This window comes from Hypanus sabinus, chromosome 25 (genome assembly GCF_030144855.1).
Source record: "Hypanus sabinus isolate sHypSab1 chromosome 25, sHypSab1.hap1, whole genome shotgun sequence".
Lineage (NCBI taxonomy): Eukaryota > Metazoa > Chordata > Chondrichthyes > Myliobatiformes > Dasyatidae > Hypanus > Hypanus sabinus.
Window position 1 is genome coordinate 2,102,070 of NC_082730.1, and position 23,523 is coordinate 2,125,592.

Sequence of the window (23,523 nt, forward strand, 5' to 3'; positions counted from 1 at the left end):
GCCCGTGATCTTCTGCAGCCAAACAGTTCCCTCACACTGCAGCCCTACCCTTACCAATGCAGAGGCCCTTAACAGAGGGGACTTGCAAGAGGATGTAGTCAGCAATGGAGCAGGTCAAAGGCTCAGACATTCCATTTATTAACTTTACATTCAGGCACATACAGACAGAACACACGGTTGGTGAGTGGCAGCTGGGAACGATGCGGGAAAGCGCTAGCTCTGTTCTCGCCACAGGAAGTGGGCGGCAATACATCAGCCAACTGCTTGTCTTCCTTAAGAGTTTCTAGCGATCAACTTCTCCAAAAACTACGTCCTGGGTGCCTGTAAAAGAGGGTGAGAGACAAACATTAATGACATTGTTCATCCCTGCAATACCATTCCCTCTGCCCTGGCCAAAGGATGATGGGTCACTGACTGAGCTGGTTCAGGCTCATGGAGAGAGTGTCATAAGACTCCACCTTGTCTCTGAAGCAATTTAACCAGCTCAATGCTGACCCCCCATAGCACACCACTGGTCATTACACACCCAAACATAGAAAACACTGTTTTGCCAGGGCACAGGTTAGACAAGGAATGAAACTCCCTCTGTAAACAACCCAGGGACGTTGGTCTGATATAAACTCCAAGAGGGTTGGTGATCAGCATGAAGTAAGAAAAAGGAAGTTGATTAATGTGTTACAACACATTCTGCCTGCTTCTAATTCTGGACACACTGCATGAGAAACAAATAGCTGACAGTGCACGGAAAGGGGAAGAACATGGAACACGGCAGGGCAGGAACACAACTTGCAGACGGGGAGTTGGGGGGAGGGGGGGTCCAGAAACCAGAACCCTCCGCACATGGGAACTGGAACCAGAACCAGAGATTTCAGTTGGGAGTGCAGTAGGAAGGAAATCCAGAAGGAGGATTCTTTTTCCTTCTCTTTGTTAACAAGTCACTATTTATTTACATGACTCACAGCCAGGCCACTGGGTGCAAACTCAAACATTTCCCCAAACAGGTTTCACCCTGATTCATCACACTGTCCCAGCTCACACGCCCAGGGTTCAGGTCAGACAAGAGTGAACTTTGCTTTGTAATGTCCTATCATACAAACCCAGAGCTCAGATCAGACACAGAGTGAAGTTCCCAAGCTGGGATTCACAGACCTCTCAGCTAATGGTAAAAAAAAAGGTTAGGAACACCTGTTCTACACTCTCAGGAATGTAGAGTCAGACTCAGAGTGAAGTTCCTCAATACTGTCCCATCACACACTCACAGGGCACAGGTCAGACACAGAGTGAAGCTCCCTCTACACTGTCCCATCACACACTCCCGGCACAGGTCAGACACAAGAGTGAAGTTCCCTCGATACTGTCCCATCACACACTCCCAGGACAGAATGATGCAGCCTCTACATCGTCCAAATTGAGATACACACCAATAATTGCCACTACATCCGCAAGCATATGTCCATCCGCCATTCTGTTAAGGCCAGCCTGAAACACAAAGGTTAAGAATAAAGAAGAAATCAATTCTGCAACAAAACTAAGACAGGGCTTTTGAGGGGTGGTGAAGGTTGAAAACAGAGAGCAATTGGAACGGGGTGGGTGTGTGTGGATGTGCCAGTGGGGAGGGGGAAACAGGGGTGTGTGCATTATGTTGGTGATGAGAGAGAGTGAGCCTGACTGTAGGGTTTGGCTGACCGAGTGTCAGCAAGGCCTTATGAAAATGTGAAAGTGCAACTAGTGCAGCTGACCAGCTGGACAGCTCTCCAGAAACCTCCACCGTGCAGAGCTAAACGTTGCTCTGCTCGCTTCCTGTCAGTGGTTGGCACCAAGCCTCAGTCACAGTGACCTTGCCGACCAGCAGGAAACAGCACACATTTAGCACACCCAGACTCAGAACAGGGCTCTGCACAGAGAGGGAAGCTGGGCTGAAGCAGGAGACAAGTGCGCATTGAGCTCGAGTCTGGGGGGTGGGGGGAGAAATGGAAATAGTGGAAGAACTGAAGTATTTTGTATCAAGTCATTGCTGTGGAAGACATTACTAGTATGCCAGAAATGTCGGGGGCAGAAGTCAGTGCAGTTGCTATTATGGAGATGGTACTTAGGAAGTTGACAGGTCTGAAGGTAGATGTCACCTGGATCTTGTGGACTATGTCCCAGGGTTCTGAAAGAGGTGGCTCAAGAGATTGTGGAAGCATTAGTATGATCTTTCAAGAATCGATTAATTCTGGCATGGCTCCAGAGGACTGGAAAATTGCAAATGTCACTCCACTCTTCAAGGGAGAGAGGCAGAACAAAAAATCATAGGCCAGTTAGCCTGACCTCAGTGGTTGGGAAGATGTTGGAGTCGATTATTAAGGATGTAGTTTTGGGTGCTTGGAGGCACATGACAAAATAGGCCAAAGCAGAATGCTTTCCTTAAGGAAAAATCTTCCCTGACAACTTTGTTAGAATTCTTTAAAGAAATAACAAGCAGAATAGACAAAGAGGAATTAGTGAATGTTGAATACTTGGATTTCCAGAAGACTTTGACAAGGTGCCATACACGAGGTTGTGAAAGAAAATAACAGCCCATGGCGTAACAGGAAAGATACTAGAATGGTTAGAGCATTGGCTGACTGGCAGGAGGCAAAGAATGGGAATAAAGGGATTTTTTGGATTGGCTAGCTGTCAATAGTAGTGTTCCACAGGGGTCTGTGTTGGCTTTGCTTCTTTTTACGTTGTACGTCAATGAGTTGGCTAATGATACTGTGAACGATATGAACTCAGGTGGAGGGGCTGATCATGCTGAGGAAGCAGGGTGGTGGCAGAAGGACTCAGAGTAGGTGAATGGGCAAAGAGATGGCAGATGGAATACAGTTTCAGGAAGTCTATGGTCATGTAGTTTGGTACAAGGAAAGAAAGGGTAGATTATTTTCTAAAATGGGAGAAATTCAAAAATCTTAAGTGCAAAGGGATTTGGGAGTCATTGTGCAGGATTCTCTAAAGGTTGAATCGGTGGTGAGCAAGGCAAATGCAATGTTAGCATTCATTTCAAGAGGACAAGAACATAAAAACAAGGATGTAATGCAAGACTGTATAAGGCCCTGGTGAGGCCTCACTTGAAGTATTGTGAGCAGTTTTGAGCCCCTTATCTAAAAAAAGGATGTGCTGACATTGGATAGGATTCGGGAGAGGTTCATGAGAATGATTCTGGGAATGAAAGGGTTATCATATTAGCAGTGATTGAACACTATGGGCATTTAGAAGTAATAAGGATGTGGAGAGGTTGTTTTGTATGGTGGGGGTACCCAGAATTTGAAGGCACAGCCTCAAGCTGAGGGGTGACCCTTTAGAATGGAGGTAGGGAGGAATTTTTTTTAGCCATAGAGTAGTGAATCTGTGGAATGCTCTGTCACAGACTGTGGTGGAGGCCAAGTCAGTGGGTATATTTAAGGCGGAAGTTGATCGTTTCCTGACCAGTCAGGGCATCAAAGGATATAATGAGAAAGCAGGTGGATGGGATGGAGTGGGATCCAGGATCAGCCAAGATGGAATGGTAGAGCATACTTGATGGGCTGAATGGCCTAATTCTGCTCATGGTCCTATGATTCCTTTGGTGGGGGAGTTTAGGACCAGATGGCACAGCCTCAAAATAGAGGAGTGCCCATTTAGAACAGAGATAAGGAGGAATTGCTTCAGCCAGAGAATGTTGAATATGCAGTATTTGTTGCCACTGGCAGTGGTAGTGGATAGGTCGTTGGCTGCAGTTAAGGCAGAGCTTGATCAGTCAGGGTGTGAGAAGTTATGGGGAGAATGAAGTTTAAAGAGAAATTATCAGCCGTGACGAAATGGAGGAGCAGACTCGATGGGCTTAATGGCCTATTTCTGCTGCAATGTCTTATGGTCTCTCATCCCGCGCCAGCATGCAATAAAACATACCAGATGGGCAAAGCCCGGAGCTTTAATCTTGCAACGATAGGGCCGACTGCTGCCATCGGAAACCAGATATACACCAAACTCCCCCTGAGAGAGAGAGAGAGAGAGAGAGAGAGAGGAATTAGTGCAGGACATCAGATTAGGAACTGATCAGTATGAAGAGCAAGAGGACAGACTGTCCAAAGAGGGTGAATCACCCAGGCCCTTCAGCCCGTTCAGTCCACACTGACCACCAAAGCACACTGGAGATGGACCCATTTCATGTCTCCCACCCCTCTATCCCACCTACATACACAAACACACATAGCTTTGGTGCAATTCACAACAGCTGATTGATCTGCCATCCAACATCATTGGGATGAGACAGGAAATGCAGGAGACACCCAATAATTCACAGGGAGAATGCACAAACTCTGAAGTTGGCACGCGAAGTCCAACTGAACCCTGCAGTAGTTTCAACAACAGCTCCATCATGTTGTCTGAAAGTGAATGGGCCAAATGACAGCTCAGGGTAGTGAGAAGGTGGGAGGCGGTAACTCCTCTGTGGAACCTGTACGATACTGATGGGCGGAGCAGCCTGTCATCCAATTCGGTTGCTTCACCTGTGCCTGTGACTGAATTGAGCAATGAGCCCCACATTGCTCCATCTGCCCATAATCAGGCTGTCAGGAACCCACATCACCTGCCTGCCCCCGCAGAAGCCCCTCAATGCCATGACCATGCTCTATCTGCACTCACCTTCGGAGCCTCAATAGCAGTGTAGGTAGCCCCAGGCGGCACTTGGTAGCCCTCTGTGTACAGCTTGAAGTGGTGTATCAGAGCTTCCATTGATGTCTAGGGTTAACAGAGCAAAGATGAGTGTCACAGAAGTGACAGTGTGCAGAAGGATCCACACAGAGTGAGGCTGTCTGAATTTGACAGCTTTCACAGCACCACCCACCTTCCACACTACCCCAGATTTTTTACAGCAAGTTAATCCAGCTCCTGAAGAATGCACCATCCACCCCTCAATACCTTCATCTCGCTTCGTTTGGGAGGTGAGATCTTGGCATCGTCCACTTTGATTTCTCCTTCAGGCATCTTGTTCAAACACTGCAGGATAATGCGCAGACTCTGCCTCATCTCTTCGACTCGACACAGGTACCTACACAGCAATAGTGAACACAGCTTCACAAACACTGAACCTTCGCCATCGACCATTACAGCCACACCGTGAAACTCCCTCTACACCGCCCTGTCATACACTCCCAGGTCATAGGTCAGACCCAGAGGAAAACTCCCTCTATACCAGGGGTGGCCACATGCGGCTCTTTGGCATTCAATGTGCGGCTCATGGAAATATGCTGGTTGACCTCTTTTTTACCACGTGCTGCCATTGAGTAGAAATGAATGGGAAAGCATTTTGGCGATAAATAGAACCGTGGGAAATCCCTTGAGACTTAATTCCATTGCTCAAGAGTCAGTGAGAATTGCTACAGAAATGAAGACAGAGGTGTGAGTTACACTGCGGATACAAGTTTTGTTTACAAGTGTCTGAAAATTTTGTGAAGGAAGATGGCGTCATCAAATTGTAAGAAACCAAAATATGAAGATGAAAACAAACACCTTAAGCCACAGTGGGAGGATGATCTTGCATCCACTGTTAAAGGAAGTAAACCTTTGTGTTTTATCTGCAACGTGTCACTCAGTCATTACAAAGCCAGTAATTTGAAACGCCACTATGAAACATACAAAAACTTCTCGGCTGATTATCCACGTAAATCCAAATTACAGAAAAACAAATTAACTGTGTTAAAATCATCTCTAAATAGCCAGCAGACACTGTTGACAATGTTCAGTAAGGAAGTCGATACAACGACTGAAGCTAGTTTTGTTACGTCATGGAATATTGCTCGTGCTAAACGCCCATTCATGGCGAATTTGTTAAGAATATAGCTGAAGTTGTTGCAGTGTTAGATCCAAACAACACAAAACTGCAGCGACTAATAGCACAAACACCAGTTTCACGCCACACTACAGAGAGGCCTGTCTCCCAGATCAGTGCTGATGTTGCAGGCAAATTGAAAGGTGATGTAAAGAATTCCCTTGCATTCAGCATTGTAATTGGAGCATTGTCTGTTATGTCATAAAAATATGTCATAAGACTGTAATTTTGTAAGGTGGTATCTGATTAAAATCTCTAATTTTATTGGTTTGCTTTTTTTTACATATTTTCCTCCATGTTTTGACCTGATATTTACTTAGACAAATAAATATCATGAAAAATCTCAGCTTTTCTCGCTTTTATTTTTGGCAGTCTAATCTTATGTTACTGAAATGCAAATTCACATATTTTTGTTAGATGTTCCCATAGTTCATTACCGTATTAAATACACTCAATATAGTTAAAACAATCATCAGCCAAGATTTTGAAAATATTTGGTATATATGTACATTATGATTACTGAAACTAATACAAATTAACAGTTTATAGAACTACGTGCATGAATAAATATTATTGTGTACATATATTTCTTAACATTTATATAAAATTTTTATAACAAAATGTGTATGTAACAATAAAAATGTGAGTGTAAATTTTGTTCATGTCTTGCGGCTCTCAAACATCTGAAGTTAATTGTACGTGGCTCTTACATTAAGTAACTTTGGCCATCCCTGCTCTAGACTATCCCATCACACACCACCAGGGCATGGGTCAGACACAGAGTGAATCTCCCGCTACACTGTCCCATCACACACTCCCAGGGCATGCATCCAACACAGAGTGAAGATCCCTCATCGTACAGCAGGGGACAAGGCAAAGAATTCTTGGTCATGTCAAAGTGCTCTCCACCCATGCAGCCCTGAACCAGCGACATTCCCATCCAGTAACTCACCGGTCGTAACAGTCCCCATTGCTTCCGATGGGAATGTCAAACTCCACCTGGTCATACACATCATAAGGCTGAGTCTTCCGGAGGTCCCACTTAATCCCAGAACCACGAAGCATCACCCCACTGCGAGGAAGAGGGAGAGGGCAAGACAAGATGAGAGACAGCACTGTTAGCCCTCTAGCACCAGCGGAGTAATATGGCACCCATCCCAACGTTCCTGCCCCCTACCTGAAGCCGTAGTTGAGTGCCTCCTCGGCACTGATCACCCCGATGTCCACTGTCCTCTTCTTCCATATCCTGTTGGCGGTGAACATCTGCAACAGACATGGGCTTCACCACAGGGTCATGGGTACTGGGCCCACCTGTTAGCATCACATCCCCACCCACAATCCCACCATTTACTGAACACACTCCCTCATCTCACTAACTACTCCCTATTCCTCTAACTCCCTTCTGTTCTCCTGCCACCTCTGTGCACACACCCTTTTCCCTACATTCCCAGCTCCCCTTGCCCACCAACACAACCCCAACCACACTCCGTGATCTCACCTCCTCCACCTCGTCGATGCGGATAGAGAAGTTCTTGATGAACTCGTAGATATCGTCCATGAGACCCAAGGGCAGGTCCTACAGAAGAATGAACGAGAAACAGACAGATGGGCTTGCACTCTTGACCCTCCCCAAACTCTCAATTCAGGAGGACCCCAGAGACAGACCCCTTCACCTGACCCCAGAACCCCAGTATGCCCACCTCGCCCCCAGACTGCTCACCTGATGGACACCACCTGGTCTGATGTAGGCTGCATGCATGCGGGCTCCTGATGCACGTTCATAGAACTCAAACATCTGGACAAAGAGAGAGGAGACCTTAATCAGCCAGTCAGCAGGTAAGTTACTTAACCAAATGGTACAACAACAATTCAAGTAAATTAGTACCAGTTAACGCTTAGTTATTCTGTTAAATACCAGATTATTGCAGTAACTAGCTGGTTCTCAGTCTGTCAATGATTATCTGATTAAGTGGAGACATAAAAAACCTACAGTATATACAGCACTTTGGCCCACAACGCTGTGCCGAACATGTACTTACTTTAGAAGTTACCTAAGGTTACCCATAGCCCTCTATTTTCCTCAAGTTCCATGCAACTTTCCAGGAGTCTCTTAAAAGACCGATTGTATCCGCTTCCACCACCGTTGCAGGCAATCCATTCCAAGCACTCACCACTCTTTGCGTAAAAAAATTACCCCTGGCTTCTGCTCTGTACCTACTTCCAAGCACCTTAAAACCATGCTCCCTCATGTTAGCCATTTCAGCCCTGGGAAAAAGTCCCTGACTATCCACTTGATCAATGCCTCTCATCATCTTGTATCCCTCTATCAGGTCACCTCTCATCCTCCGCCGCTCCAAAGAGAAAAGGCCGAGTTCACTCAACCTATTCTCATAAGGCATGCTCCCCAATCCAGGCAACATCCTTGTAAATCTCTTCTGCACCCTTTCTATAGATTCCACATCCTTCCTGTAGTAAGCTGACTGGAACGGAGCACAGTACTCCCAAGTGGAGTCTGACCAGGGTCTGATTTAGCAGTAACATTACCTCTCAGCTCTTAAACTCAATCCCACGGTTGATGAAGGACAATGTACAGTATGCCTTCTTAACCAGAGTCAGCCTGCGCAGCAGCTTTGAGTGTCCTACAGACTTAGATCCCAAGATCCTTCCGAACCTCCACACTGCAAAGAATCTTACCACTTCACACTTACTTATGTTGAACTCCATCTGCCACTTCTCAGCCCAGTTTTGTACCCTATCAATGTCCCACTGTAAACTCTGACAGCCCTCCACACTATCCGCAACACCCTCAAACTTTGTGTCATCAGCCAACTTACTAAACCATCCCTCCACTTCTTCATCCAGGTCACTTATAAAAATCATGAAGAGAAGGGAAAAATAGAGGGCTATAGGTAAGCCGAGGTATTCTAAGGTAAGGACGTGTTCGGTACAGCTTTGTGGGCTGAAGGGCCTGTATTGTGCTGTAGGTTTTGTATGTTTCTAAGGGGTCCCAGAACAGATCTATAAGGCACACCACTGGTCACCGACCTCCACGCAGAATAATACCCGTCTACAACCACTCTTTACCTTCTGTGGGCAGGCCAATTCTGAATCCAGAAAGCAATGTCCTCTTGGATCCCATGACTCCTTACTTTCTCAATAGCCTCACATGGGGTACCTTATTAAATGCCTTGCTGAAATCCATATACACTACATCTACTGCTCTACCTTCATCAATGTGTTTAGTCACATCCTCAAAAAATTCAATCAGGCTCATACGGCACGACCTGCCTTTGACAAAGCCACGCTGACTATTCCTAATCATATTATGCCTCTCCAAATGTTCATAAATCATGCCTTTCAGGATCTTTTCCATCAACTTACCAACCACTGAAATAAGACTCACTGGTCTGTAATTTCCTGGGCTATCTCTACTCCCTTTCTTGAATAGGAAACAACATCTGCAACCCTCCAATCCTCCAGGACCTCTCCCATTCCCATTGATGATGCAAAGATCATCGCCAGAGGCTCAGTAATCTCCTCCGCCTCTCACAGTAGCCCGGGGTACAACCCATCTGTTCCCGGAGAGTTATGCAACTTGATACTTTCCAAAAGTTCAGCACATCCTCTTTCTTAATGCCTATATGGTTAAGCTTTTCAATCACTGTAAGTCATCCCCATAATCGCCAAGATCCTTTTTCGTAATGAATACTTTGCTTGAGTATTCACTAAATACCTCTGCTATCTCTTCTGTTTCCATACACACTTTTCCACTGTCACACTTGATTGGTCCTATTCTCTTGCTCTTCACAAGCTTGTAGAATGCTTTGGGGTTTTCTTTAATCCTGCTCATCAAGGTCTTCCCATGGCCCCTTCTGGCTCTACTAATTTCATTTTTAAGCTCCTTCCTGCTAGCCTTATAATCTTCTAGATCTCTATCATTACCTAGTTGTTTTTTGAACCTTTCATTGGCTCTTCCTTACTTCTTGACTAGATTTACAACAGCCTTTGTACACCACCATCCTTTCCCTGTCTCATTGGAACGTATCTATCCAGAATGCCACGCAAATATCCCCTGAACATTTGCCACATTTCCCTGAGAACATCTGTTCCCAATTTATGCTTCCAAGTTCCTGCCCGATAGCCTCATATTTCCCCTTACTCCAATTAAATGTTACCCTAACTTGTCTGTTCCTATCCCTCTAAAATGCTATGGTAAAGGAGATAGAACTGTGATCACTATCTCCAAAATGCTCTCCCACTGAGAGACCTGACACCTGGCCAGGTTCATTTCCCAATACCAGATCAAGTATAGACTCTCCTCTTGTAGGCTTATTCTGTCAGAAAACCTTCCTGAACACACCTAACAAACTCCACCCCATCTAAACCCTTTGCTCTCGGGAGATGCCAGTCAATATTGGGGAAATTAAAATCTCCCATCACGACACCCGTTAATATTGCACAGTTCCAGAATGTCCCCCTATCTGCTCCTTAATGTCCCTGTAACTATTGGGTGATCTATATAAAAAAAAACACCCAGTAGAGTTATTGACCCCTTCCTGTTTCTAACTTCCACCCATGGAGACTCTAGTAGACAATCCCTCATGACTTCCTCCTTTTCTGCAGCCCCAACAATATCTCTGATCAGCAGTGCCATACACCCACCTCTTTTCCCTCCCTCCCTGTCCTTTCTGAAACATCTAAAGCCTGGCACTCTAAGTAACCATTCCTGCCCGAGTCATCCAAGTCTTTGTAATGGCCACAACATCATAGCTCCAAGTACTGATCCACGCTCTAAGCTCATCTGCTTTGTTCATGATACTTCTTGCATTAAAATAAACACATCTCAAAACATAGGTCTGAGTCCGTCCCTTCTCTATCACCTGCCTCTTGCACTGTCTCCAAGCTTTTTCTATTTGTGAGCCAACTGTCCCTTCCTCGATCTCTTCAGTTCGGTTCCCTCCCCCCAACAATTCTAGTTTAAACTCTTCCCAATAGCCTTAGCAAACCTACCTGCCAAGATATTGGTCCCCCTCAGATTCAAGTGCAACTTGTCCTTTTTGGTCACACCTTTCCCAAAAGAGGTCCTAATGATCAAAAATCTGAATCCCTGCTCCCTGCTCCAACCCCTCAGCCACGCGTTTATCCTCCGCCTCACTCTATTCCTATACTCACTGTCATGTGGCACAAGTGGTAATCCCGAGATCACTACCTTTGAGGTCCTGCTTCTCAACTTCCTTCCTAACTCCTTCTAGTCTGTTTTCAGGACCTTCTCCCTTTTCCTACCTATGTTGTTTGTACCAATATGTACCACGACCTCTGGCTGTACACCTTCCCACTTCAGGATATCGTGGACATGATCAGAAACATCCCAGACCCTGGCATTCAATTGGAGAATCAATTAAAATCATTATTTTATTAAAGAGTGGCCAGTTAATCATTTATAATCACATTCAGACAATAAATGACACTACTAGCTATTGGGTAATACCCAATCAACTATTTAATTAACTGAATAGATTAATTAATCATGCTATTTAGTAGAGGCTCCAATGTTAATGAATTGATTAACTAGTTATGAAATGAATTACTTTGCCATAGCAACTGTTAGTCTGTTCACTAACCTGATAAATATACCATAACAGACTTGTTATGCTAAACTGGTGCGTTAATTGTTAAGTAAATATTTTCTAACTAAGCTGATCAAGAAGTGAGACAATGATCAGAATCAGACCTGCTGGCCATTAGTCTACTAGCCACTTATTTCAAGTCATCCCCTGGGAATCAAAGCTGTTCTTCCAAGCTCAGGTTCTGCGGGTCCTGAGGTCACTTTGGGACCCAAAGACTTCCACAGGTGGGAGAGGTGGGAAGTTTTTGAGACGGTGAATGCTCTCACTGCTCCAAATCCACAGCTCCAGACTCCCAATCCCATTCTGAACGTTCCCTCGACACTTGGATAAATTGTGGGCCACAGATTCCCAGGAGGTTGTGTAAATGCTGTGCCTCTTCAGAGATTGTAAGAACATCCTTCAGTCATTCCCCATCTACTGGGTAACCTTCCCCCATCACAGAGGTTGAAAAAGTGCATGTATTGTATTCTTCCTCATGCAACATCCAACATTCAGCAACTTGCTCCCACTGTTCAGCAGGCCCTGGGAAATGGACTGCCTCTCATAATTTGGAAGTTGCATCTTGTTAAAGGAGACATCCACCACCATGTTCAAAGCACCAGCACAGCCTTTGGTAGATCATAGAAAAGGGTGAAGAGCCCTTTAGACAAGACATGATCTACTAGGCAACAGTTAACTCTGCTCTCCTGAGAGGCCTAGACCATCTACAGCAGGCTCTTCAAGGTACTGAAGGGATCCCACTAACACTGCCCCACAAACCCCTCCCAATGTACTGGGAGGACCAATGTCAGTGACCTCTTGCAGACTGAAGTCCCTGTTACACCCTGTCTATTGGACAGATCATGTCATTCCCCAGCCCAACACCGGACTCCTGTAACACTGTTCTCCAGTTCATCTTGAGAAGAGATCACTGGGTGGACAGAATAAATACTGCAGAGAGCCACTGAGTGAAGAAACACAACAGGGGCAACTAATTCATCTAATCTATCGTGTTTTTGCCAAGGTAGAAATTTGTCTTCAAGACTGCCACCCTGCCCTTGCACTCACCTTTTCTCTTTCCTCAAACATCCAGAAGAACGGTGTCATGGCGCCGATGTCCAGGGCATGGGTGGTGATCGCCATAATGTGGTTCAGAAGTCGCGTCAGTTCACAAAAGAGAACTGGTGAGATGGAGGGGGTGGGGGTGAAATGGAAGACAGGTGGTTGGGTTTAGGCAGTAAAATGGATGAACATTCTAGCATTGGGCAAGCATGCCTGATCACAACCCCACCCAAGTAAAATATCCTATGCAGCTTACCACAAAACTCATCAACTTCCCTCGCCTCACATGACTGCTTCGTCCATTTATTAAGCAGAATTGGCCCTTCTGTTCCCTTGAGCCACGCCTCTCCAGCAAGCCCAACAACCCCGATTTAACCCTAACCCAGTCATGGTAAAATTTATAATGTGCAATCAACATACCCCATGCGCCTTAGGGCTGCAAATGGAAACAGAGCACCCGGAGACAGCTCACACATCCCACGTACAGAGACTCCTTACAGACGGTGCTGGAGATGAACTCTGAGCTCCGAAGCCCCAATCTGTAATAGTGTTTGTGTTCACCACAACGCAACTGTGCCAAGGTGGACTTGAAATTAATGTTCTGCCTCTGATCAAGGCAGCAATATGTCATGGCTGCCGTCATCCATCACAGCATGAGCTTGGGGGAGGGTGTGGCTGGAAATTAGGTGTTTGTACAAGGTCGCCAACATCTGAATACTTTGTCAGTGGACGGAATAGTGTGCTGCTTCATATAGTTTAACTGCAACAGCACTGCCACATGGCTTCAATAATTCAATTTGGAATTCTGCCCTCCTTAGCACCCTTGAATCGTATTGTAACTGTGATTGGCAAACAGTGCTACCTCCATACCATACAGATTATATGTGCAGAATAGTAAACTGTCTCCCACCGTTCGCTATCTCAAACCATTCCCCACAGTAGCTTCAGTGACTGGGTTGAAGATAGTGCTCTGTCTCCAGCAATTGAATTCAACACAACTATTGCCTGGTTACACAGATTCATTGCCTGCTGAGCCCCCCTTGACCCACAGTTACAGGAATGAGTCTTGTGAATGAATGGCCTCCCACCACACTGACAGTGAATAGAGGGTCAACAGCCCCGCTGTCAGGATGCAGGCACAGAATGCCTAGCACTGCCCCTGCCCCAAACCCATTTCCAATTTCCAAAGGGCGGGTTCACCTCTGATCCACTGGGCTCGGATGGGAGGCCGGATGTTCAGCAGTTTCTCCACAGCCAGGGAATAACACTGCTCATTGCACATCATAGACACGTAATCCAGACGGTCAAAGTAAGGGAGTGCCTGCATAGAGAGGTGGGGGGACAGTGTGAGCAGACAACAGACCGAACATCAAAATCAAAATGTAAAGAAATTCACTGGCACATAGACCTCTGCCAACATCAGAGCAACACACACAGGCCTAACAGTGTGTGCATTGTCTAATACGCACATCACACACAGCTGACACTGCACAAATGGGAGTGGAGTTACCTGCAGGTAGGTCTTGTGCTCGATTAGCTTCTCGGTGCCACGGTGAAGGAGGCCAATGTGGGGGTCACACTTCTTCACCGACTCGCCACTCAGCTCCATTACCAGCCGCAGAACCCCGTGAGCTGCTGGGTGCTGCGGCCCAAAGTTAATCACGTAGTTGGAGACATTGCGATCCTTCGGCGGGTCCTTGTCTATTGCCAAGGGAGGAAGCAAGAGAAAGGGAAGGTGAGAAGCAACATTAAGTAGGCTGTTCAGCCCATTGTCCCTACTTCCCCATTCACGATTCATGGCTGATCTGTTATCACAGGCCCACTAATCCCCTTATCCCTCAGTTTCCAACAAAACAGCAATCTTGGCCCCAAATGTCCTCAGAGACAGATCCCACCTCCCCACAGCCTCTGAGGGAAAGAATTCCAGACTGCCCCTGCACGTGGGAGGGATTTCTCCCCATTTCTCTTCTGAACAGCTAACCCCTTATTCTGAGACTGTTTCCTTGTTCTAGACACCCAACCAGGGGAAACATCCTCTCCACACCTACCCCATCAAGCCTGTAAAGAGTTTGAACATTTCAGTGAGATCACCTCTCATTCTTCTAAACTCCAGTCACAGTCTGCTTCATCTCTCCTCATGGGGCAAACCTCACCCACCCTCCATCCCGGGAACCTTCACTGCACTCCCTCTGTCACACACAGACCGTCCCCCTCCCCATAGGTGGGGAGCACAGAGCTGTCCGTAATATTCCAGGTGTGGTCTCTCCAGGGCCAGGGATAATTGGAGCAAAGTGACCTTTCTCTTGTTGTCGAACTCTCTCACAATAAAGACCTTTGTGACATTTCCCTCTAGACATGGTTGCTCTTGCAAGTTCATTTCTAGTGGTTCACATCCAGGACACCCAACTCTCTCCCAACACCAGCACTGTCCCATCACTCACCATCTCAAATATACACTGCTTTATTTTTCTATCAAGTGGGTGAGCTGCAAATTTCCACGTTGCTCATCTCCTCAGCCACTCACTCTGCATTTGTATATTCAAATTCAATTGTCAGTCACGAATACAGCCACACAAAACAGCTTTACTCCAGGGCCTACACAGTTCCAATGCAAGGTGGAATTGTAAAAAAAAATGCATTAAAAAAAATAACACCTTTGATTGACCCCATAGAAATCGCTGCATCTGAGCACACCACCATCTTGCTGGAAGTTCCTTGCGAACTGGGAGGGAGGGAGAAATAAAGTGGTGCAGAGTAAACGGCTCAGCCTGCCAGCTAACATGTCTCCATGTCACAAGGGTCTTCAGCCAAGGAGATGAAGGAATGTCCTCTTCTCATTGTTACCATCAGGAAGAGGTACAGAACCCTGAATGTAACACAGCAATTCAGAAACAGCTTCTTCTCAGTTGCCTTCGGATTTCTAAATGGATATTGAACCCATGAACACCAACTTAAAATTTTTACTTTTTGTTTGCTTTACTTAGCTCAACTATTTAATATACATATTTACTGCAATTTTGCAATATAATCATGTATTACATTGTACTGCTGCCACAAAGTTTACAAATTTCACAACATATGCTGGTGATATTAAACCTGATTCTGACATAAAGTGGCCAATTGATGGGTGGGTTTGTATTTTCCAAAATTCACCAGATTCGGAGAAATTTCATTTGAAAATTTATCTCACTTACATACAAAAATAAAGGAAGCGAGAGAGTAGACAGGAAATTACAAGTCTGTTAGCTTAAGTTCAGTTCTGGGAAACATTCAAAGGCTATTATTAAAGCTATGGCAGGACACTTCGAAAAAAATAAAAGCCATCAGGCAATGTCAGCAACACACACAAAATGCTGGAGGAACTCAGGACAGACAGCATCGATGGAAAAAAGTGAACGTTTAACGTTTTGGGCCAAGTGCCCTTGAGAAGGGTCTCGGCCCAAAATGTCGACTGTTTATTCTTTTCTTAGCTGCAGCCTGGCCAACTGAATTCCTCCAGCATTTCATGTGCGTTGCTTCTATTTCCAGCATCTGCAGATTTTCTAGTCTCACGCAGTGTCAGCTTGTTTTTCTCAAGAGGAAGTCAGACTTGTTTCTCAGAAGAACCTCAGCTGTGGACAAAGGGAATGGGTGGACACACTAGCAGAATTTATAGAGGTGTACAGCACGAAATTAGGCCTTTCTGCCCATTCTGACCACCAGCTATCCATCTGCCAGCACCACAGCATCACCTTCAATGCTACAACTGGAAGCAAACCTCACCAAACTCCAGACCCAAGAAGTCAACATCTCTCCTCTCTCTCTCCAAATGGATCCTTGACTCTCTTTTAAACACACCACAGTCTATAGGGACAACACCTCTGCCACGATGATTCTAAACACTGGTGCTCCATTGGTTGCATCCTCAATCCCCTATTCTACTCCCTGGGCACTCCTCGTGTGGCCAGATTCTGATCTAACTACCTGTAAGTTTATAGATGACATAAGGGTAGATGGCCAAATGTCAGATAACAATGACTTGGAACACAAGAAGGAAATAGGGAGTTGTGCAACTAGTATTATGAAGCAACCTTTCCTTCATTGTAACAAAAGAGCTGGTCACTAATTTCAGACAGGGAGGTGATGCACAGGCTCCTTTCTACACCAACGGTTTTGAGATCGAGAAGTTTGAGAGCTTCAAGTTCCAAGAAGTGAACATTACCAATAGCCCATTTGGGTCCAACCATGTTGATGACACAGCCAAGGAAACTTTTCAATGCCTCTACTTCCTCAGGAGGCTAAAGAAATTTGGAATCTCTGCTCGAACCCTTACCAATTTTATAATAATGCATCTCACAACAACTGGTCCACACAAGAAACTGCAGAGAATTGTGGCAGCTCAGCACATCAGAGAAACCAATCTCCCCTCCATAGATACTGTCAACACTTCTTGCTGCCCAAGTAAAGCAGCCAGCATAATTAAAGACTCCACCTAACCCAGACATTCTCTCCTCTCCCATCAGCCAAAAGCTACAGAAGTCTGAAAGCAGATACCTTCAGGCTCCAGGCCAACTTCCACCTGCTGTTGTAAGACTATTAAATGTTTTGCCAGTATGATACGATAGACTATGGACCTCAAAATCTATTTCATGAGGATCTTGCTCTCACTCTGTAACTGCTACATTTTATTCTGCATTGTTATTGCTTTACCTTGTTCTACCTCAAAGCACTGATCTAATCTGCATGAACAGTATGCAAACTTTTATGCATCTTAGTACATGTGACACCCATAGACCACTTCCTATTCCACTTGGTCCATAGCCTTCATATTCCATATTATTCAAATGCTCGTCTGGATAGGTAAATGCTGTGAAAATCTGCCTCCATCATTTTTGCAGACAGTTTTAGCTCGAGATTCTAAGCTCCCACAAGGTGAAAAAAATTCCTCATATCCCCTCTAAAAATCTTATCATGAGTCATGGGGTAACATGACTCAGTGCTGACGCTGTCTATGCCCGCCCCCCCCCCTAAATTTAGTATGCCTCTCTCACAACCACTCTCAACCACCTCCATTCTAAATAAAGCAGACCCAGCTTCTCCATTCTTTCCTCAGACCTGAAATGCTGGTGGACATCTAGTGCAATCACAGCTGTTATACAGGCTCCTCAGCCCAACAGGTCTGCATCGTTCAATAATCTGCCGACTTGAATTAATCCTTCTCTCATTGTTCTGAGCAGCTGTCCCACACCAGATTCTTTCACTCATCTAAAGGGCAACTGGCCAGCCAGCCCACACAGTAGAAAATGGGAGGAAAATGGAGGGCCCGGGAGGAAATTCCCCACAGACACAGCTGCACTACCCACTACCCCATTTTAGACACTGAATATAGAGAAATGTTTAAGCTTACAAATAGCATGAAAACATAGTACAGCAGAGAAACATGCCTTTCAGCCCATAATGTTGTGCTGAATATTGTGGTTCATGTGCCCATCTCAGAGCCTCTGGGACACTTTCATAATACAGTATGTGACTCCACCACCACCACAGGCAGTGTTTTCCAGGCACCACCACCCTGTGTAAAAAAATACTTGCTCCACACATTGAACTTACCCTCCCCTTCACCTTAAATGTATGCCCACAGGTATTAGACATTTCACACTGGGAAGTCGACTAGTCTACTGCCTACCCTACCAATGCTTCTCAATCTTATCACGTCTCCGCACAGCCTCCAACACTCCCAAATTTGTCTAACCTTTCCTTTTAGCTCATGCCCTCTAATTCAGGCACCATCCCGGTAAGCCTTGTACACACCTGCCTCGACATCTTTCCTATAAGGGGGGGTGACTAAAACTTAATGTCATACTTTAGCCTAACTAGAAATTTATAAAGCTGCAACATAACTTCTCGACTCTGAACTTAGTGCCTCAACTAATAAAGGTAAACATGGCATATGCCTGTTCTTAAAAACCAGCCGATCAACCTATGTAGCTACTTTCAGAGATCAATGAACTTGGACCCCAAGATCCTTCTGTATATCAACAAAGTACTATCTCTTTACATTTGACCTCCCAAAATACAATACTTCACATTTGGCCGAGTTAAATTCCATCTGCCATGACTCTGCTCATATTTGCAATTGTTCTGGATCCCACTGTATCCTTTGCAAGACTTTCTGGAGTGTCCACAATCTTCATATCATCTACAAATTTACTGGCCCACCCATCTGCACTTTCATTCAGGTATCACCAACAGCAGAGGTCCCAATATGGATCTGGGGTAGAAGATCACAAGCTACAGATCTCCAACCAGAATACATCCCATCAACCATCGCCTTGTTTCTACAGAAAGAATTCTGAATCCAAATTGTCAATTCACCATGGATTCCCAACAGAAGTCTTGAGAAATAACAGAACAAGGGGTGTGTAGCCAAGTAGATTACACAGAGGTAGTGAAAACAGTGACAACTTTGAAAAAAGAAGCACTACCTTGGCTGAAGCATGTTACTTTGAGCAAAAACACAACTGGCAATGTGCAACCTCCCTGTCTTTCATTCTATGCTCCAGCTAAGGCTACTGTCCCATATGTTTTCTTCACCATCTCATTCATCTGTGCTGCCACCTTCAGGCATCTATGGACTTGGATACCGAGATCCTTTTGTCAATATCCCCAAGGCCCTGCCATTCATTGTGCACCCTTATTAACCCTTCAAAAAGCCTAACACCACATGCTCAACAAATTCCATTTGCCACCACTCTGAGCATCTGTTCAGTATTGTTCTGTAGCTGAAGACTATCCTCATGATTATATACCAGGGGTGGCCAAACTGTGGCTTGCAAGCCACATACGGCTCTTTGGCATTCAATGTGCGGCTCATGGAAATATGCTGGTTGACCTCCTTTTTACCACGTGCTGCCATTGCGTAGAAATGAATGGGAAAGCATTTTGGCGATAAATAGAACTGTGGGAAATCCCTTGAGACCTAACTCCATCGCTCAAGAGTTGGTGAGAATCGCTATGTGGCACTGAAGACAGCTTGAAGACAGAGGCGCGAGTTTCAAAATACACAACGCAGATCTACATCGTTTGGTGCTCAAAGTGTTAGTGAGTCTAGGCCCGACCTCACTCACGTCATGTACATATAATCATATAACATTTACAGCATGGAAACAGGCCATCTCGGCCCTTCTAGTCCGTACCGACGCTTACACTCACCTAGTTCCACTGGCACGCACTCAGCCCATAACCCTCGATTCCGTTCCTATCCATATACTTACCCAATTTTACTTTAAATGACAATACCGAACCTGCCTCTACCACTTCTACTGAAAGCTCATTCCACACAGCGATCACTCTCAGAGTAAAGAAATTCCCCCTTGTGTTACCCTTAAACTTTTGTCTCCTAACTCTCAAATCATGTCCTCTTGGTTGAATCTCCCCTAATCTCAATGGAAAAAGCCTATCCACGTCAACTCTATCTATCCCCCTCATAATTTTAAATACCTCTATCAAGTCCCCCCTCAACCTGCTACGCTCCAAAGAATAAAGGCCTAACTTGTTCAACCTTTCCCTGTAACTTAGGTGCTGAAACCCAGGTAACATTCTAGTAAATCTTCTCTACTCTATTTTGTTGATATCTTTCCTATAATTCGGTGACCAGAACTGTACACAATACTCCAAATTTGGCCTTACCAATGCCTTGTACAATTTTAACATTACATCCCAACTCCTATACTCAATGTTCTGATTTATAAAGGCCAACATACCAAAAGCTTTCTTCACCACCCTGTCCACAAGATATTCCATCTTCAGGGAACTATGCACCATTATTCCTAGATCACTCTGTTCTACTGCATTCTTTAATGCCCTACCATTAACCATGTATGTCCTATTTGGATTATTCCTACCAAAATATAGCACCTCACACTTATCAGTCTTAATCTCTATTTGCCATCTTTCAGCCCACTCTTCTAACTGGCCTAAATCTCTCTGCAAGCTTTGAAAACCTACTTCATTATCCACAACGCCTCCTACCTTAGTATCATCTGCATACTTACTAACCCAATTTACCACCCCATCATCCAGATCATTAATGTATACGACAAACAACATTGGACCCAATACAGATCCCTGAGGCACACCACTAGTCACTGGCCTCCAACCTGACAAATTTATCCATCACTACTCTCTGGCATCTCCCATCTAGCCACTGTTGAATCCATTTTACTACTTCAATATTAATACCTAACGATTGAACCTTCCTAACTAACCTTCCGTGCGGAACCTTGTCAAAGGCCTTACTGAAGTCCATATAGACAACATCCACTGCCTTATCCTTGTCGACCTTCCTCATAACCTCTTCAAAAAATTCAATAAGATTTGTCAAACATGATCTTCCATGCTGAATATTCCTAATCAGACCCTGTCTATCTAGATAATTATATATACCATCTCTAAGAATAATTTCCATTAATTTATCTGCCACTGACAGGCCTATAGTTGCTAGGTTTACTCTTAGAACCCTTTTTAAACAATGGAACCTCATGACCAATACGCCAATCCTCCGGCACCATCCCCGTTTCTAATGAAAATTGAAATATTTCTGTCAGAGCCCCTGCTGTTTCTACACCAACTTCCCTCAAGGTCCTAGGGATATCCTGTCAGGACCCTGAGATTTATCCTCTTTTATATTCTTTAAAAAGCGCCAGTACTTCCTCCTCTTTAATTGTCATAGTTTCCATAACTTCCCACTTGTTTCCCTTAACTTACACAATTCAATATACTTCTCCTTAGTGAATACCGAAGAAATTGTTCAAAATCTCCCCCATCTCTTTCGGCTCCACACATAGCTGACCACTCTGATTCTCTAAGGGGCCAATTTTATCCCTCACTATCCTTTTGCTATTAATATAACTGTAGATACCCTTCAGAGTTATTTTCACCTTACCTGCCAAAGCAACCTCTTATCTTCTTTTGGCTTTTCTAATTTCTTTCTTAAGATTCTTTTTACATTCTTTATATTCCTTGAGCACCTCATTTACTCCATGCTGCCTATATTTATTGTAGATCTCTCTCTTTTTCCAAACCAAGTTTCCAATATCCCTTGAAAACCATGACTCTCTCAAACTTAACCTTTCCTTTCAACCTAACAGGAACATAAAGATTCCGTACTCTCAAAATTTCACCTTTAAATGACCTCCATTCCTCTATTACATCCTTCTCATAAAACAAATTGTCCCAATCCACTCCTTCTAAATCTTTTTGCATCTCCTCAAAGTTAGCCTTTCTCCAATCAAAAATCTCAACCCTGGGTCCAGTCCTATCCTTCTCCATAATTATATTGAAACTAATGGTATTGTGATCACTGGACCCGAAGTGCTCCCCAACACATACGTCCGTCACCTGACCTATCTCATTCCCTAACAGGAGATCCAACACTGCCCCTTCTCTAGTCGGTACCTCTATGTATTGTTGCAAAAAACTATCCTGCACACATTTTACAAACTCCAAACTATCCAGCCCTTTTACAGAATGGGCTTCCCAGTCTATGTGTGGAAAACTAAAATCTCCCACAATCACAACCTTGTGCTTACTACAAATACCTGCTATCCCCTTACAAATTTGCTCCTCCAATTCTCGCTCCCCATTAGGTGGTCTATAATACACCCCTTTAAGTATTACTACACCTTTCCCATTCCTCAATTCCACCCAAATAGCCTCCCTAGATGAGCCCTCTAATCTATCCTGCCAAAGCACCACTGTAATATTTTCTCTGACAAGCAATGCAACACCTCCTCCTCTTGCCCCTTCGTTTCTATCACACCCGAATCAACAAAATCCAGGAGTATTTAGTTGCCAATCACACCCCTCCTGCAACCATGTTTCACTAATAGCTACATCATCATATTTCCAGGTATCAATCCATGCTCTAAGCTCATCCACCTTTCTTACAATGCTCCTACCATTAAAATAGATGCACTTAAGAAACTCTCCACCTCTTCCTCTCTGTTTATCCCTAACGATGCAATCAACTTTATTATCTTTTTCTTCCTTCTCCCCTACATCTTCAGTCTGAGTGCTCCCCTTCTCTATCACCTGCCTATCCTCCCTCACCCACTGTCTACTAGCTTTCTCTGTTTGTGAACTTACCTCCTCTCCCCTAGTCTCTTCAAATTGATTCCCACCCCCCCAACCATTCTAGTTTAACGTCTCCCAAGTAGCCTTAGCAAATCTCCCCGCCAGGATATTGGTCCCACTAGGATTCAAGTGTAACCCATCCTTTTTGTACAGGTCACACCTGCCCCAAAAGATGTCCCAATGATCCAGAAACTTGAATCCCTGCCCCACATTAACGCAGTGTAACATAGGACGCTGAATTGTGCAGTCCTAGTTGGTACACTGTGGATACAAGTTTTGTTTACAAGTGTCTGTGAAAATTTTGTGAAGGAAGATGGTGTCATCAAGTTGTAAGAAACCAAAATATGAAGATGAAAACAGACATTTTAAGCCACAGTGGGAGGAAGATTTTGCAGTCACCGTTAAAGGAGGTAAATCTTTGTGTCTTATCTGCAATGTGTCACTCAGTCATTACAAAGCCAGTAATTTGAAGCGCCACTATGAAATAAATCACAAAAACATTTCGGCTGATTATCCACGTAAATCCAAATTACGAAAAAGCAAATTAACTGTGTTAAAATCATCTCTAAATAGCCAGCAGACACCGTTGACAACGTTCAGTAAGGAAGCCAATACAACGACCGAAGCTAGTTTCGTTATGTCATGGAATATTGCTCGTGCTAAACCCCCATATTCTGATGGCGAATTTGTTAAGACTATAGCTAAAGTTGTTGCAGTGTTAGATCCAAACAACACAAAACTGCAGTGACTAATAGCACAAATACCAGTTTCACTCCACACTACAGAGAGGCCTATCTCGCAGATCAGTGCTGATGCTGCAGGCAAATTGCAAAATGATGTAAAGAATTCCCTTGCATTCAGCTTAGCTCTTGATGAGCTAAGCTCTTCTTATTTGTCTTAGACATATAAATA

General features: G+C 44.6%; 1 protein-coding gene across 1 annotated transcript in view; it reads right to left on the bottom strand.

Annotated features, from left to right (window-relative positions):
• Nucleotides 1-116: 116 nt before the first annotated feature.
• The window catches only part of ndufs2 (NADH:ubiquinone oxidoreductase core subunit S2), a 36,461-nt gene continuing 13,054 nt past the window's right edge, over nt 117-23,523 (bottom strand). Inside the window, exons 3-14 of the mRNA XM_059949899.1 lie at nt 14,009-14,199; nt 13,699-13,819; nt 12,505-12,617; nt 7,551-7,625; nt 7,329-7,406; nt 7,008-7,093; nt 6,783-6,902; nt 4,921-5,050; nt 4,645-4,740; nt 3,910-3,993; nt 1,422-1,479; nt 117-321 (exon numbers count right to left, since the gene is read on the bottom strand). Coding sequence (XP_059805882.1) covers nt 284-321; nt 1,422-1,479; nt 3,910-3,993; nt 4,645-4,740; nt 4,921-5,050; nt 6,783-6,902; nt 7,008-7,093; nt 7,329-7,406; nt 7,551-7,625; nt 12,505-12,617; nt 13,699-13,819; nt 14,009-14,199 — 1,190 coding nt within the window. The 3' untranslated portion in view covers nt 117-283. The remainder of the gene's footprint in view (nt 322-1,421; nt 1,480-3,909; nt 3,994-4,644; nt 4,741-4,920; nt 5,051-6,782; nt 6,903-7,007; nt 7,094-7,328; nt 7,407-7,550; nt 7,626-12,504; nt 12,618-13,698; nt 13,820-14,008; nt 14,200-23,523) is intronic.